Source organism: Streptopelia decaocto, assembly GCF_964273445.1.
Source record: "Streptopelia decaocto genome assembly, contig: HAP1_SCAFFOLD_413, whole genome shotgun sequence".
NCBI classification, from domain to species: Eukaryota; Metazoa; Chordata; class Aves; order Columbiformes; family Columbidae; genus Streptopelia; species Streptopelia decaocto.
In genome coordinates this window covers 64,395-82,892 of record NW_028117182.1, presented here as the reverse complement: position 1 = coordinate 82,892, position 18,498 = coordinate 64,395, and the positions used below count along the sequence as shown (strand labels likewise).

General features: G+C 61.0%; 1 protein-coding gene across 1 annotated transcript in view; it reads right to left on the bottom strand.

Moving 5' to 3' along the window:
* Positions 1-357: 357 nt before the first annotated feature.
* LOC309451838 (DNA polymerase delta catalytic subunit-like) overlaps positions 358-18,498 on the bottom strand; it is a gene marked incomplete at both ends in the record, with an annotated part of 36,674 nt that continues 18,533 nt past the window's right edge. Inside the window, 9 exon segments of the mRNA XM_082076531.1 lie at positions 358-460; positions 2,770-2,922; positions 5,437-5,612; positions 6,572-6,709; positions 9,778-9,873; positions 12,702-12,849; positions 15,212-15,325; positions 16,625-16,741; positions 17,580-17,668. Of these exon segments, the coding sequence (XP_081932657.1) occupies positions 358-460; positions 2,770-2,922; positions 5,437-5,612; positions 6,572-6,709; positions 9,778-9,873; positions 12,702-12,849; positions 15,212-15,325; positions 16,625-16,741; positions 17,580-17,668 (1,134 nt within the window).

The window sequence follows — 18,498 nt, the reverse complement described above, 5'->3', positions numbered from 1 at the left end:
TATGTCCCCCTGTCCCCATATCCCCCCAATGTCCCCCTATATCCCTCATATCCCCATATCCCCCAATGTCCCCATATGCCCCCAATGTCCCCATGTCCCCCTGTCCCCATATCCCCCCAATGTCCCCCCCATGTCCCCCCAATGTCCCCATGTCCCCATATCCCCCCATGTCCCCCCAAAGTCCCCATATCCCCCCAATGTGCCCCCCACGTCCCCTGTCCCCAATATCCCCCCAATGTCCCCATGTCCCCCTGTCGTCCCATGTCCCCAATATCCCCCGTCCCCCCAATGTCCCCCCATCCCCCCAATGTCCCCCCGTCCCCCCAATGTCCCCAATGTCCCCGTGTCCCCCGTCACCTCAGACTTGGTGTAGGCGGCCGCCCCGCGGGCCCCGGTGACGATGACGTAGGGGACGCGGTCGCCCAGCCCGGGGGCGCTGCCGGGGTCGCGCTGCCGCATCCTGGGGACACGCGTTGGGGACACCGTGTGGGGACCCCCCGGTTCGGGGGACACCCCCGGTTCGGGGGACACGCGTTGGGGACACCACGCTGGGGACACCCCGGTTCGGGGGACACCCCCAGTTTGGGGGACACCCCCAGTTTGGGGGACACCGCGCTGGGGACACCCTGGTTCGGGGGACACCCCCGGTTGGGGGGACACCGCGTTGGGGACACCCTGGTTTGGGGGACACCCCAGTTCGGGGGGACACCCCCAGTTCGGGGGACACCCCCGGTTTGGGGGACACCGCGTTGGGGACACCCCGGTTCGGGGGACACCCCCGGTTTGGGGGGACACCCCCAGTTTGGGGGACACCCCCGGTTTGGGGGGACACCGCGCTGGGGACACCGTGTGGGGACCCCCCGCTTCGGGGGACACCCCCAGTTCGGGGGACACCCCCAGTTCAGGGGGACACCGCGCTGGGGACACCGTGTGGGGACACCCCAGTTTGGGGGACACCCCCAGTTTGGGGGGACACCGCGCTGGGGACACCCTGGTTCGGGGGACACCCCCAGTTCGGGGGACACCCCCAGTTTGGGGGACACCGCGTTGGGGACACCGTGTGGGGACACCCCAGTTCGGGGGACACCCCCGGTTTGGGGGGACACCCCCAGTTTGGGGGACACCCCCGGTTTGAGGGGACACCGCGCTGGGGACACCCCGGTTCGGGGGACACCCCCAGTTCAGGGGACACCCCCGGTTGGGGGGACACCGCGTTGGGGACACCCCCAGTTTGGGGGACACCCCCAGTTTGGGGGACACCGCGCTGGGGACACCCCCGGTTCGGGGGACACCCCCGGTTTGGGGGGACACCGCGTTGGGGACACCCCCAGTTTGGGGGGACACCCCTCTGGGGACCCCCCACCCCCCTTGTCCCCACCCCCGCACTTTGGGGACAACAGGGGACAGTTTGGGGTCACTTCTGGGGTCCCCATTTTGGGGTCCCCCTTTTGGGGTCTCGTTTGGGGGTCCCCCTTTTGGGGTCCCCATTTAAAGCGCCTATTTGGGGGTCCCAGTTTTGGGGTCCCCACTTTGGGGGGGTCGATTTGAGGTCCCCATTTGGGGGTGTCACTTTAGGGTGTCATTATTGGGGTCCCCATTTTGGGGGTGTCACTATTGGGGTGTCACTTTTAGGTGTCACTATTGGGGTCCCCATTTGGGGGTGTCACTATTGGGGTGTGTTTATTGGGGTGTCATTTTGGGGTCCCGTTGGGGTCCCACCTCTGCGCCAGCCGCACGTGTGCCTATGAGCGGGGGGGATCCCCGTGTTGAGGGGCTGGTTTTGGGGTCACGGGGGGTCCCCATTTTGGGGGTGTCACTATTGGGGTGTCACTTTAGGGTGTCATTTTGGGGTCCCCATTTAGGGGTCCCACCTCTCAGCCACATGGGCCTGTGGTGCCACATGGGCCTGTGGTGCTGTGTAGGCCCTGATCACCCTCATTAACTTGTCATTGTTAACGAGCTATGAGAGGGGGGATCCCCACGTTGGGGAGCTGGCCTTGGGGTCATGGGGGGGTCTCATTTTGGGGTGTCATTTTGGGGGTGTCGTTATTGGGGGTCCCCATTTTGGAGTCCCCACCTCTTGGCTACACAGGCCTGTGGTTCCACACGGGCCTGTGGTGCTGTGTAGGCCCCGGTCACCCTCATTAACTCCTCGTTGTTAACGAGCTATGAGGGGGGGGATCCCCATATTGGGGCACTGGTTTTGGGGGCACAGGGGGGTCCCCATTATGGGGCTCCCCACTTTAGGTGTCACTTTGGGGTCCCCATTTTGGGGGTGTCACTATTGGGGTCCCATTTCGGGGTCCCCATTTTGGGGGTGTCACTATTGGGGTGTCACTATTGGGGTGTCACTATTGGGGTCCCACCTCTGCGCCAGCCGCACGTGTGCCTATGAGAGGGGGGATCCCCATGTTGAGGGGCTGGTTTTGGGGGCACAGGAGGGTCCCCATTTGGGGGTGTCACTATTGGGGTGTCATTATTGGGGTGTCATTATTGGGGTCCCATTTTGGGGGTGTCACTATTGGGGTGTCACTTTTAGGTGTCATTATTGGGGTCCCCATTTTGGGGATGTCATTATTGGGGTGTCACTATTGGGGTCCCCATTTTGGGGTGTCACTATTGGGGTCCCACCTCTGCGCCAGCCGCACGTGTGCCTATGAGAGGGGGGATCCCCATGTTGAGGGGCTGGTTTTGGGGGCACAGGGGGGTCCCCATTTTGGGGGTGTCACTATTGGGGTCCCATGTTGGGGGTGTCACTATTGGGGTCACCTCTGCGCCAGCCGCACGTGCGCCTGCGGGGCCGCGTAGGCCGCGGCCGCCCTCGTTAACTCCTTGGTGATAACGAGCTGCGAAATGTCCACGCGGTTGCACAGCAGGTCCGAGATCACGGCCTTGGCGTGCGACAGCGCCCCCGCCGGGTCCCTAAGGAACACGGGGTGAGGGACCCCAAAACCACCACGGCACCCCACGGCACCCCAATGGCACCCCATGGCACCCCAGGGTACTCCCATGGCACCCCATGGCACCCCAATGGCACCCCAGGGTACCCCATGGCACCCCAATGGCACCCCATGGCACCCCAGGGTACTCCCATGGCACCCCATGGCACCCCAATGGCACCCCATGGCACCCCAATGGCACCCCATGGCACCCCATGGCACCCCAATGGCACCCCATGGCACCCCATGGCACCCCAGGGTACCCCATGGCACCCCAATGGCACCCCATGGCACCCCAGGGTACCCCATGGCACCCCATGGCAACCCCAATGGCACCCCAATGGCATCCCATGGCACCCCATGGCACCCCAATGGCACCCCATGGCACCCCAGGGTACCCCATGGCACCCCATGGCACCCCATGGCACCCCAGGGTACTCCCATGGCACCCCAATGGCACCCCAATGGCACCCTATGGCACCCCAGGGTACCCCATGGCACCCCATGGCACCCTATGGCACCCCATGGCACCCCATGGCACCCAATGGCACCCCATGGCACCCCATGGCACCCCATGGCACCCCAATGGCACCCTATGGCACCCCAGGGTACCCCATGGCACCCCACGGCACCCCAATGGCACCCCAGGGTACCCCAGGGTACCCCCATGGCACCCCACGGCACCCCATGGCACCCCATGGCACCCCATGGCACCCCAGGGTACCCCATGGCACCCCACGGCACCCCAATGGCACCCCAATGGCACCCCAGGGTACCCCCATGGCATCCCATGGCACCCCATGGCACCCCAGGGTACCCCCATGTCGTCCTATGGGGTCCCTGGGGAAACATGGGGTGAGGGGGACCCCAAAACCACCACGGCACCCCAGGGTACCCCACGGCACCCCATGGCACCCCAATGGCACCCCATGGCACCCCAGGGTACCCCCATGTGGTCCTATGGCATCCTTGGGGGGAAATGGGGTTCAGGGGGCCCCAAAACCCCCCATGGCACCCCATGTGGTCCTATGGCATCCCACGGCACACCAGGGTACCCCCATGGCACCCCAGGGTACCCCCATGTCATCCTATGGGGTCCCTGGGGGAAAGATGGGGTGAGGGGGACCCAAATACTCCCCATGGCACCCCCATGGCACCCCATGTTGGCCTATGGGGTCCCTGGGGAAAGATGGGGAGAGGGGACCCCAAAACCGCCATGGCACCCCCACCCCACCCCCATGGCTCCCCATGGCACCCCCATGTCGTCCTATGGGGTCCCTGGGGAAAGATGGGGTGAGGGGATCCCAAAAACCCCCCACGGCACCCCATGGCACCCCAATGGCACCCCAATGGCACCCCATGGCAGCCCAGGGTACCCCATGGCACCCCATGTCGTCCTATGGGGTCCCTAGGGGAAGATGGGGTGAGGGGGCCCCAAAACCACCACGGCACCCCATGTTACCCCAATGGCATCCCATGGCACCCCAGGGTACCCCAATGGCACCCCATGGCACCCCACGGCACCCCAATGGCACCCCAATGGCACCCCATGGCACCCCAGGGTACCCCCATGGCACCCTATGTCATCCTATGGGGTCCTTGGGGGGAAATGGGGTTCAGGGGACCCCAAAACCGCCATGGCACCCCCACGGCACCCCCATGTTGTCCTGTGGGGTCCCTGTCACCCCATGTTGGCCTATGGGGTCCCTAAGGAACATGGGTGAGGGACCCCAAAACCACCATGGCACCACATGGCACCCCAGGGTACCCCCAGGGCACCCCAATGTCGTCCTATGGGGGTCCCTGTCACCCCATGTTGTCCTGTGGGGTCCCTGGGGAGGACATGGGGAGCCTGGGGACCCTAAAAAATCCCATGTCCCCTGTCCCCCTGTCCGTCCCATGTCTGTCTGTGTGTCCATGTGTCTGTCCGTGTGTCTTTCTGTCTGTGTGTCTGTCTGTCTATGTCTGTCTGTCTGTCCGTGTGTCTGTGTGTGTGTGTGTGTGTGTGTGTGTCTGTCTGTGTGTCTGTGTGTCTGTCTGTCTGTCCCATGTGTGTCCGTCTGTCCGTACCTGTGCAGCAGGATCCGTCTGAGGCAGGCTGTCACCAGGTTGGCCGCCAGGGGGCAGTTGTCCCTGTGTGTCAGTGTGTCTGTGTGTCTGTCTGTGTGTGTGTGTGTGTGTGTCTGTGTGTCTGTCTGTCTGTCTGTCTGTCCGTGTGTCCGTCTGTCCGTACCTGTGCAGCAGGATCCGTCTGAGGCAGGCGGTGACCAGGTTGGCCGCCAGGGGGCAGTTGTCCCTGTGTGTCAGTGTGTCTGTGTGTCTGTCTGTGTGTCTGTCTGTGTGTGTGTGTCTGTCCGTGTGTCCGTCTGTCCGTACCTGTGCAGCAGGATGCGCCGCAGGCAGGCGGTGACCAGGTTGGCCGCCAGGGGGCAGTTGTCCCTGTGTGTCTGTCTGTCTGTCCGTGTGTCTGTCTGTCCGTGTGTCCGTCTGTCCGTACCTGTGCAGCAGGATGCGCCGCAGGCAGGCGGTGACCAGGTTGGCCGCCAGGGGGCAGTTGTCCCTCCTCACGGCCTCCAGCCCCTTGCAGTCCAGCTTGTCGGGGGCGTCGGGGGACGACGAGAAGCACAGACCCGCGTAGCGCTTCTTGGAGATCAGCAGGTACGGCCAGTACACCTGGGGACATCATGGGGACACATCAGAGACATGGGGACACCGTGGGGACACCATAGAGACACCACAGGGACACCCCGGGACACTTCTTGGAGATCAGCAGGTACGGCCAGTACACCTGGGGACACCATGGGACATCATGGGGACACCATCAGGGACATGGGGACACCATGGGGACATCATCAGAGACATGGGGACACTGTGGGGACATCGTGGGGACACCACAGGGACACCCCGGGACGCTTCTTGGAGATCAGCAGGTACGGCCAGTACACCTGGACATGGGGACACCATGGGGACATCGTGGGGACATCATCAGAGACATGGGGACACCATGGGGACATCATGGGGACACCCCGGGACGCTTCTTGGAGAACAGCAGGTACGGCCAGTACACCTGGGACACCATGGGACATCATGGGGACACCATCAGGGACATGGGGACATCGTGGGGACATCATCAGAGACATGGGGACACCGTGGGGACACCATAGAGACACCACAGGGACACCCCGGGACGCTTCTTGGAGATCAGCAGGTACGGCCAGTACACCTGGACATGGGGACAGCATGGGGACACCATGGGGACACATCGCAGGGACATGGGGACATCGTGGGAACATCATGGGGACATCGTGGGGACCCTATGGGGACACCATGGGGACACATCACAGGGACATCATGGGGACATCATGGGGACACCATGCAGACACATCACAGGGACATGGGGACACCCTGGGGACAATGGGGACCCCTCGGTGACACTTAGGGGACAGTGGTGACGTATGGGGACAATGGGGAGCCCTTGGGGACACTGGGGACCCCTTGGGGACACCCTGGAGACAATGGGGACCCCTTGGGGACAATGTGGCCACCTTAGGGGATGCAATGGGGACACTCAGGGGACAATGGGGACAATGGGGACACCACCCCCCCGGGTGCCGTTTTGGGGGCTCCGGTACCTTCTCGAACTCCAGGCGGATGGGGGAGGGGAAGTGGCCGGACACCCAGGCGGCCGCTTCCCGGCCCAGCTCCATGGCCACGGCCACCGAGACCCCCCCGAGGTGGCACATCACCGAGTCCGTGTCCCCATAGACCACCTGGGACAGGGGGACATGGGGACAGCATTGGGGACACCCCCAAATGCACCCAAATGCACCCAAAATCCACCAAAATACACCCAAAATCCACACAGAATCGACCCAAATCCACCCAGAATTGACCCAAATGGACCCAAATGGACCCAACCCCCCCCCCCAGGGGACACATCACCGAGTCCGTGTCCCCATAGACCACCTGGGACAGGGGGACAGCATTGGGGACACCCTGAAATGCACCCAAATCCACCCAAAATCCACCAAAATACACCCAAAATCCACCCAGAATCGACCCAAATCCACCCCAAATACACCCAGAATCGACCAAAATCCACCCAGAATTGACCCAAATGAACCCAAATGGACCCAACCCCCCCCACCAGGTGACACATCACCGAGTCCGTGTCCCCATAGACCACCTGGGACAGGGGGACATGGGGACAGCATTGGGGACACCCCCAAATGCACCCAAATCCACCCAAAATCCACCAAAATACACCCAAAATCCACCCAGAATCGACCCAAATGGACCCAATTCCCCCCCCAGGTGACACATCAGCGAGTCCGTGTCCCCATAGACCACCTGGGGACATTGGGGACATCGGGGACACCCCGAAATGCACCCAAATCCACCCAAAATCCACCCAGAATCGACCCAAATCCACCCAAAATCCACCCAGAATCGACCCAAATCCACCCAAAATCCACCCAGAATTGACCCAAATGGACCCAACATCCCCCAGGGGACACATCCTGGGGTTCATGTCCCCATAGACCAGCCGAGGGGACATTGGGGACAGCATTGGGGACATGGGGACACCCCGAAATGCACCAAAATCAACCCATATCCACCCAAAATCCACCCAGAATCGACCCAAATCCACCCAGAATCCACCCAGAATGAACCAAATGGACCCAAATGGACCCAACCCCCCCCGCCAGGGGACACATCAGCGAGTCCGTGTCCCCATAGACCACCTGGGACAGGGGGACAGCATTGGGGACATGGGGACACCCCGAAATGCACCCAAATCCACCCAAAATCCACCCAAAATCCACCCAGAATGAACCAAATGAACCCAAATGGACCCAACCCCCCCCCCCCAGGTGACACATCACCGAGTCCGTGTCCCCATAGACCACCTGGGACAGGGGGACATGGGGACAGCATTGGGGACACCCCCAAATGCACCCAAATCCACCCAAAATCCACCCAAATCCACCCAAAATCCACCCAGAATTGACCCAGAATTGACCCAAATGGACCCAAATGGACCCAATTCCCCCCCCAGGGGACACATCAGCGAGTCCGTGTCCCCATAGACCACCTGGGGACATTGGGGACATTGGGGACACCCCGAAATGCACCCAAATCCACCCAAAATCCACCCAGAATGAACCAAATGGACCCAACATCCCCCAGGGGACACATCCTGGGGTTCATGTCCCCATAGACCAGCCGAGGGGACATTGGGGACAGCATTGGGGACATGGGGACACCCCGAAATGCACCAAAATCAACCCATATCCACCCCAAATCCACCCAGAATCGACCCAAACCCACCCAAAATCCACCCAGAATTGACCCAGAATTGACCCAAATGGACCCAAATGGACCCAATTCCCCCCCAGGGGACACATCAGCGAGTCCGTGTCCCCATAGACCACCTGGGGACATTGGGGACATTGGGGACACCCCGAAATGCACCCAAATCCACCCAAAATCCACCCAGAATCGACCCAAATCCACCCAAAATCCACCCAGAATGAACCAAATGGACCCAACATCCCCCAGGGGACACATCCTGGGGTTCATGTCCCCATAGACCAGCCGCGGGGACATTGGGGACAGCATTGGGGACATGGGGACACCCCGAAATGCACCAAAATCAACCCATATCCACCCAAAATCCACCCAGAATCGACCCAAATCCACCCAAAATCCACGCAGAATTGACCCAGAATTGACCCAAATGGACCCAAATGGACCCAACCCCCCCCAGGGGACACATCAGCGAGTCCGTGTCCCCATAGACCACCTGGGGACATTGGGGACATTGGGGACACCCTGAAATGCACCCAAATCCACCCAAAATCCACCCAGAATCGACCCAAATCCACCCAAAATCCACCCAGAATCGACCCAAATCCACCCAAAATCCACCCAGAATTGACCCAAATGGACCCAACATCCCCCAGGGGACACATCCTGGGGTTCATGTCCCCATAGACCAGCCGAGGGGACATTGGGGACAGCATTGGGGACATGGGGACACCCCGAAATGCACCAAAATCAACCCATATCCACCCAAAATCCACCCAGAATCGACCCAAACCCACCCAAAATCCACCCAGAATTGACCCAGAATTGACCCAAATGGACCCAAATGGAGCCAACCCCCCCCAGGTGACACATCAGCGAGTCCGTGTCCCCATAGACCACCTGGGACATGGGGACAGCATTGGGGACACCCCGAAATGCACCCAAAATCAACCCAAATCCACCCAGAATCGACCCAAATCCACCCAAAATGAACCAAAATCCACCCCGAATCGACCCAAATCCACCCAAAATTGACCCAGAATCGACCTAAATGGACCCAACCCCCCCCAGGGGACACATCAGCGAGTCCGTGTCCCCATAGACCACCTGGGACATGGGGACAGCATTGGGGACACCCCGAAATCAACCCAAAATCAACCCAAATCCACCCAAAATCCACCCAAAATGAACCAAAATCGACCCAAATCCACCCAAATCCACCCAAAATACACCAAAATAGACCCAAAATGAACCAAAATCGACCCAGAATCAACCCAAATGGGCCCAAATGGACCCAACCCCCCATGGCCACCGAGACCCCCCTCCCCGGGTGACACATCCTGAGATTCGTGTCCCCATAGACCAGCTGGGGGGGACATTGGGGACAGCCCCAAATCCCCCCATAATCAACCCAAATGCACCCAGAATTCACCCAAACCCCCTCAAATCCCCTTGGGGACCCTCGTGTGACCCTTGGGGACCCCCCAAAGCCCCCTGGGCACCCCAAAACCCCCCCGTACCCCCATACCTTGGCGTCGGCGCTGAACCCCTGCGCCAGGCTGTACTTGCTCTCCACCAGCTGCTTGGTGCGCTCGATCATCTGCCGCCCGAACCCTGTGACGCTCTGGGGACATTGGGGACATCATGGGGACATGGGGACATTGGGGACATTGGGGACATTGGGACATCATGGGGACATGGGGACATATGGGGACATGGGGACATTGGGACATCATGGGGACATTGGGGACATCGGGGACATTGGGACATCATTGGGGACATGGGGACATCATGGGGACATTGGGGACATTGGGACATTGGGGATATTGGGGACATCATGGGGACATGGGGGACATTGGGGATATTGGGGACATGGGGGACATTGGGGACGTTGGGACATCATGGGGATATTGGGGACATGGGGGACATCATGGGGACATTGGGGACATCATGGGGATATTGGGGACATCATGGGGACATTGGGGACATGGGGACATCATGGGGATATTGGGGATGTGGGGGACATTGGGGACATTGGGGACATCATTGGGGATATTGGGGATATTGGGGGGACACCGGGACATGGGGAGACACAGAGGGATATGGGGACATGGGGGAACATGGGGACATTGGGGACATCATGGGGACATTGGGGGACATGGGGGACATGGGGGACATTGGGGACATCATTGGGGATATTGGGGATATTGGGGGACATTGGGGACATTGGGGACATTAGGGACATTAGGGATATTGAGGACATCGGGGACATTGGGACATCATGGGGACATTGGGGACATTGGGGATATTGGGACATCATGGGGACATCGGGGACATTGGGGGACATTGGGGACATTGGGGACATCATGGGGACATTGGGGACATCATGGAGACATTGGGGACATTGGGGACACTGGGGACACTGAGGATATTGGGGGACATTGGGGGACATTGGGATATTGGGGACACTGGGACATCAGGGGGACACTGGGGATATTGGGGACATTGGGGACATTGGGGACACTGGGGACACTGAGGATATTGGGGGACATTGGGGGACATTGGGATATTGGGGACACTGGGACATCAGGGGGACACTGGGGATATTGGGGACATTGGGGACATTGGGGACATCATGGGGACATTGGGGATATTGGGGGACATGGGGGACATTGGGGGGACACTGGGACATGGGGGAGACACAGAGGGATATGGGGACATTGGGACATCATGGGGACATGGGGACATCATGGGGACATCATGGGGACATTGGGACATCATGGGGACATGGGGACATTGGGGGCATTGGGGGACATTGGAACATCATGGGGATATTGGGGACATCGGGGCCATTGGGGGACATTGGGGACATTGGGACATCATGGGGACGTTGGGGATACTGGGGATATTGGGGACATAGGGGATATTGGGGGACACTGGGGACATGGGGGGACATTGGGGATATTGGGGACATTGGGGGACATTGGGACATCGGGGACATTGGGGACATCATGGGGACATTGGGGACATTGGGGACATCATGGGGACATTGGGGATATTGGGGGACACTGGGGACATCATGGGGACATTGGGGGACATTGGGGGCATTGGGGACATCGGGGACATTGGGACATCATTGGGGATATTTGGGACATTGGGGATATTGGGGGGACACTGGGACATGGGGGAGACACAGAGGGATATGGGGACATCGGGGACATGGGGACATTGGGGACATCGGGGACATGGGGACATTGGGGACATCAGGGACATTGGGGACATCAGGGACATTGGGGATATTGGGGGACATGGGGACATTGGGGACATCATGGAGACATTGGGGACATCATGGGGACATTGGGGATATTGGGGGACATTGGGGACATGGGGGGACACAGAGGGATATGGGGACATTGGGACATCAGGGACATTGAGGACGTGGGGACATTGGGGACATCATTGGGGACATTGGGGACGTAGGGGATATTGGGGGACCCTGGGACATGACAGGGACACAGAGGGATATGGGGACATTGGGACATTGGGGCTGTGGGGACATTGGGGACGTGGGGATATTGGGACATGAGGGATATGGGGACATGAGGACAGGGAGGATGGGGACACATGGGGACACATGGGGAGCTATGGGGACATGTGGGTCTCTATGGGTCTCTATGGTGTGTCTATGGGTCTCTATGGTCTCTGTGGTCTCTATGGGTCTCTATGGGTCTCTATGGTCTCTATGGTCTCTATGGGTCTCTATGGGTCTCTATGGGTCTCTATGGTCTCTATGGTCTCTATGGGTCTCTATGGTCTCTATGGTCTCTATGGTCTCTATGGGTCTCTATGGTCCCTATGGGTCTCTATGGTCTCTATGGGTCTCTATGGTCTCTATGGTCTCTATGGTCTCTATGGTCTCTATGGTCTCTATGGGTCTCTATGGTCTCTATGGGTCTCTATGGGTCCCTATGGGTCTCTATGGTCTCTATGGGTCTCTATGGGTCTCTAGGGGTCTCTATGGTCTCTATGGTCTCTATGTATCTCTATGTATCTCTATGGGTCTCTATGGGTCTCTATGGTCTCTATGGGTCTCTATGGTCTCTGTGGTCTCTGTGGGTCTCTATGGTCTCTATGGGTCTCTATGGTCTCTATGGGTCTCTATGGGTCTCTATGGTCTCTATGGTCTCTATGTATCTCTATGGGTCTCTATGGGTCTCTATGGGTCTCTATGGTCTCTATGGTCTCTATGGGTCTCTATGGGTCTCTATGGTCTCTGTGGTCTCTATGGGTCTCTATGGTCTCTATGGGTCTCTATGGTCTCTATGTATCTCTATGTATCTCTATGGGTCTCTATGGGTCTCTATGGTCTCTATGGGTCTCTATGGTCTCTATGGTCTCTATGGTCTCTATGGGTCTCTATGGGTCGCTATGGGGCAGGTGTGGGTCACTCACCTGCGATATGGGTAGACACGGCAGCCGCCCGGCCTGGGCGCCGGTGAAGCCGTAGACCGAGTTGGCGCTGACCTTGAGCGCCAACTGCCGCCCGTCCAGCACCTGGCGCCGGAACGGGTCCTGCTCCTGTTTGAGCTCCGCCTTCACCCTGCGGACAGACGGACAGACAGTGAGACACACGGACACACGGGTCCTGCTCCTGTTTGAGCTCCGCCTTCACCCTGCGGACAGACAGACGGACAGTGAGACAGACACACGGACACACGGGTCCTGCTCCTGTTTGAGCTCCGCCTTCACCCTGCGGACAGACAGACGGACAGACAGTGAGACAGACACACGGACACACGGGTCCTGCTCCTGTTTGAGCTCCGCCTTCACCCTGCGGACAGACAGACGGACAGTGAGACACACGGACACACGGGTCCTGCTCCTGTTTGAGCTCCGCCTTCACCCTGCGGACAGACAGACGGACAGTGAGACAGACACACGGACACACGGGTCCTGCTCCTGTTTGAGCTCCGCCTTCACCCTGCGGACAGACGGACAGACAGACAGTGAGACACAGTGAGACAGACACACGGACACACGGGTCCTGCTCCTGTTTGAGCTCCGCCTTCACCCTGCGGACAGACAGACGGACAGACAGTGAGACAGACACACGGACACACGGGTCCTGCTCCTGTTTGAGCTCCGCCTTCACCCTGCGGACAGACAGACGGACAGTGAGACACACGGACACACGGGTCCTGCTCCTGTTTGAGCTCCGCCTTCACCCTGCGGACAGACAGACGGACAGTGAGACAGACACACGGACACACGGGTCCTGCTCCTGTTTGAGCTCCGCCTTCACCCTGCGGACAGACGGACAGACAGACAGTGAGACACAGTGAGACAGACACACGGACACACGGGTCCTGCTCCTGTTTGAGCTCCGCCTTCACCCTGCGGACAGACAGACGGACAGACAGTGAGACACAGTGAGACAGACACACGGACACACGGGTCCTGCTCCTGTTTGAGCTCCGCCTTCACCCTGCGGACAGACAGACGGACACACTGAGACACACGGACACACGGGTCCTGCTCCTGTTTCAGCTCCGCCTTCACCCTGCGGACAGACGGACACCGTGAGACAGACACACGGACACACGGGTCCTGCTCCTGTTTGAGCTCCGCCTTCACCCTGCGGACAGACGGACGGACAGTGAGACACACGGACACACGGGTCCTGCTCCTGTTTGAGCTCCGCCTTCACCCTGCGGACAGACAGACGGACAGTGAGACACACGGACACACGGGTCCTGCTCCTGTTTGAGCTCGCCTTCACCCTGCGGACAGACAGACGGACAGTGAGACACACGGACACACGGGTCCCGTTCCCCCTTCAGCTCCGCCTTCACCCTGCGGACAGACGGACAGACGGACACCGTGAGACAGACGGACACACTGAGACACACGGACACACGGGTCCTGCTCCCGTTTGAGCTCTGGATTCACCCTGATGGACAGACAGACGGACACGGTGACACACGGACACACAAGAGACAGACACACGGACACACGGGTCCTGCTCCCGTTTCAGTTCCGCCTTCAACCTATGGACAGACGGACACACGGACACACAGACACACGGTCCCTTGGGGACCCCCAGAGGGGGTCCCCTGCAATGTCCCCATGTCCTTCTGTCCTCAATGTCCCCCTGTCCCCACATCCCCATGTCCCTCTGTCCCCGTGTCCCTCCGTCCTCAATGTCCCCCCATCCCCAATGTCCCCTCATTGTCCCCATGTCCCCCGTCCCCATTGTCCCAATTGTCCCCATCCCTCCATTGTCCCCCTGTCCCCCATCCCCCCAATGTCCCCCATGTCCCCCTGTCCCCACACTGTCCCCATATCCCCTCATTTTCCCCATTGTCCCCATAATGTCCCCCTGTCCCCTATACCCCCGATGTCCCCCATATCCCCCCAATGTCCCCCATCCCCCCAATGTCCCCATATCCTCCCATTGTCCCCAAGTCCCTGTGTCCCCATATCCCCTTATATGTCCCTGTCCCCAGTGTCCCCATATACCCCGATGTCCCCCATCCCCACTGTCCCCATTGTCCCCTCATTGTCCCCATATCCCCCGATGTCCCCCATCCCCCCAATGTCCCCATATCCCCCCACTGTCCCCTGTCCCCTCATTGTCCCCCTGTCCCAAATGTCCCCATATCCCCCCATTGTTCCCCTGTCCCCACTGTCCCCCCGATGTCCCCAATGTCCCCTGTCCCCTCATTGTCCCCATATCCCCCTGATGTCCCCCATCCCCCCAATGTCCCCATATCCCCCCATTGTCCCCCCTGTCCCCCCATTGTCCCCCTGTCCCAAATGTCCCCATATCCCCCCATTGTCCCCCTGTCCCCCCATTGTCCCCCTGTCCCAAATGTCCCCATATCCCCCCATTGTCCCCCTGTCCCCCCATTGTCCCCCATCCCCCCATGTCCCCTGTCCCCCCGATGTCCCCATTGTCCCACCTGGCGCGCGCCCCCAGCAGCCCCTCCAGCACGCGGGGCAGCAGCCCCCGCCGCACGGACGGACGGACAAACAGCTCCCCGGTGGGGGTGCGCGTGACGTCATCCGCGGTCAGCCTGGGGGACAAAGGGGACAGTGACCCCAGTGACCCCCAGTGCCCCCCCAGTACATCCCAGTGCCCCCCAGTACATGGGGTGTGGGTGATGTCATCGAGGGTCAGCCTGGGGGGACACGGGGGGGACACCGACCTGAGTGACCCCAGTGACCCCCAGGGACCCCCAGTGCACCCCAGTACATCCCAGTGACCCCCAGTGCCCCCCCAGTACATGGGGTGCACGTGATGTCATCAAGGGTCAGCCTGGGGGGACACGGGGGGGACACCGACCTCAGTGACCCCAGTGACCCCCAGTACATCCCAGTGACCCCCAGTGTCCCCCCAGTACATGGGGTGCGTGTGACATCATCGAGGGTCAGCCTGGGGGGGACATGGGGACACTGACCTCAGTGACCCCAGTGACCCCCAGTGCCCCCCAGTACATCCCAGTGACCCCCAGTACATGGGGTGTGTGTGACATCATCGGGGGTCAGCCTGGGGGGGACATGGGGACACCGACCTCAGTGACCCCAGTGCCCCCCCAGTACATCCCAGTGACCCCCAGTGCCCCCCCAGTACACCCCAGTGACCCCCAGTAAATGGGGTGTGCGTGACGTCATTGAGGGTCAGCCTGGGGGGACACGGGGGGGGACACTGACCTCAGTGACCCCAGTGACCCCCAGTGCCCCCAGTGACCCCCAGTACATCCCAGTGACCCCCAATGCATCCCAGTACATCCCAGTGCCCCCTAGTGCCCTCCCAGCAGTTTTGGGGTGCAGTGGTTTTGGGGTACCCACCCGAAGCACTGCAGCCCCCCGGGGGGCAGCAGGGGGGTGTAGCACAGGTTGGGGGTGCAGTAGGGGGGTGTATCGGTTTTGGGGTACCCACCCGAAGCGCTGCAGCCCCCCGGGGGGCAGCAGGGTGGTGTAGCACAGTTTTGGGGTGCAGTAGGGGGGTGTATCGGTTTTGGGGTACCCACCCGGAGCGCTGCAGCCCCCCGGGGGGCAGCAGGGTGGTGTAGCACAGTTTTGGGGTGCAGTAGGGGGGTGTATCGGTTTTGGGGTACCCACCCGGAGCGCTGCAGCCCCCCGGGGGGCAGCAGGGTGGTGTAGCACAGTTTTGGGGTGCAGGGCAGTTTTGGGGTACCCACCCGGAGTGCTGCAGCCCCCCGGGGGGCAGCAGGGGGGTGTAGCACAGGTTGGGGGTGCAGTAGGGGGGTGTATCGGTTTTGGGGTACCCACCCGAAGCGCTGCAGCCCCCCGGGGGGCAGCAGGGGGGTGTAGCACAGTTTTGGGGTGCAGGGCAGTTTTGGGGTACCCACCCGAAGCGCTGCAGCCCCCCGGGGGGCAGCAGGGTGGTGTAGCACAGGTTGTGCGCCATCATGATCGACGGGTACAGCGACGAGAAGTCCAAGGTCACGATGGGGGTGTCGTAGTAGCTGCGGGGGGGGGGGGGGGGGGGGGGGGGGGGGTCCAGGGGTCAAGGTCAGGTCAAGGTGAGGTCAAGGGCAGGGTAGGTGAGGTCAAGGGCGGGGTAGGTGAGGTCAAGGGCAGGTCAAGGGGGGCACAGGGGGCATATTGAGGGGGTATGTGGGGGGTCATGGGGGCAAAATGGGGGTCATAGGGGGATATGGGGGGACATGGGGAATAGGGGGTCACAGGGACATGGGGGTCACAGGGGACATGGAGGTCCAAGGGGTCATGGGGGGACACAGGGGAACATGGGGGTCAGAGGGGTCAGGGAGGTCACATGGGGACATGGGGGGTCACATGGGGACATGGGGGTCACATGAGGACACAGGGGACATGGAGGTCAGAGGGGTCATGGGGGTCACATGGGGACATGGGGAGTCACATGGGGACATGGGGGTCACATGGGGACATGGGGGGGTCACATGGGGACATGGGGGTCACAGGGGGACATGAGGCCATGGGGGTCACATGAGGACATGGGGGTCACATGGGGACATGGGGGGGGTCACATGGGGACATGGGGGTCACAGGGGGACATGAGGGCATGGGGGTCACATGAGGACATGGGGGTCACAGGGGTTACATGAGGACATGGGGGGTCACATGAGGACATGGGGGGGGTCACATGGGGACATGGGGGTCACAGGGGTCACATGAGGACATGGGGGTCACATGGGGACATGGGGGTCACAGGGGTCACATGAGGACATGGGGGTCACAGAGGGACATGGTGGGGGGTAAAATGGGGGTCGGGGTCTCAGTGGGCCCTGGGGGTCCCGGGGGGGGTTTGGGGGTCCCACTCACCCCTTGATGGGCTCGATGACGGTGGCCCCCTCGTAGTCCTCCCCCCCCTCGGAGCGAACCACCGGCATCAGCAGGTCCTCGGACATGGCCTGGGGACAGGGACACCGGTGACCCCCCCTGACCCCCCATTAACCCCCCCACTGATCCCCCCTGACCCCCCCATTGACGCCCCTGGGGACACCGACCCCCCCCTGACCCCCCCACTGACCCCCCCAGGGACACTGACCCCCCCTGAACCCCCATTGACCCCCCACTGACCCCCCCATTGACCCCCCCGGGGACACTGACCCCCCTGACCCCCCGTCACCCCCACCAAGTCCCCCCTGATGGCCCCATGACCCCACTGTCCCCATGTCCCCCCATCCCCATTGTCCCCTGTCCCCCTATGTCCCCTTGACCCCCATGTTCCTATATCCCCATATCCCCCTATGTCCCCCCATCCCCCATGTCCCCATTGTCCCCCATGACCCCATTGTCCCCCATATCCCCATTGTCCCCCATATCCCCCCATGTCCCCCATATCCCCCTGTCCCCATTGTCCCCCATGTCCCCCATGACCCCATTGTCCCCCATATCCCCTGTCCCCATTGTCCCCCCATGTCCCCATTGTCCCCCATGACCCCATTGTCCCCCATGACCCCCATATCCCCCTGTCCCCATTGTCCCCCCATGTCCCCATTGTCCCCCCATGTCCCCATTGTCCCCCATATCCCCCAATGTCCCCCCATCCCCCATGACCCCATTGTCCCCCATATCCCCCCATGTCCCCCATGTCCCCATTGTCCCCCATGTCCCCCATGACCCCATTGTCCCCCATGTCCCCATTGTCCCCAATGTCCCCCATGTCCCCCCATGTCCCCATGTCCCCATATCCCCCATTGTCCCCATGTCCCCCATATCCCCCATTGTCCCCATGTCC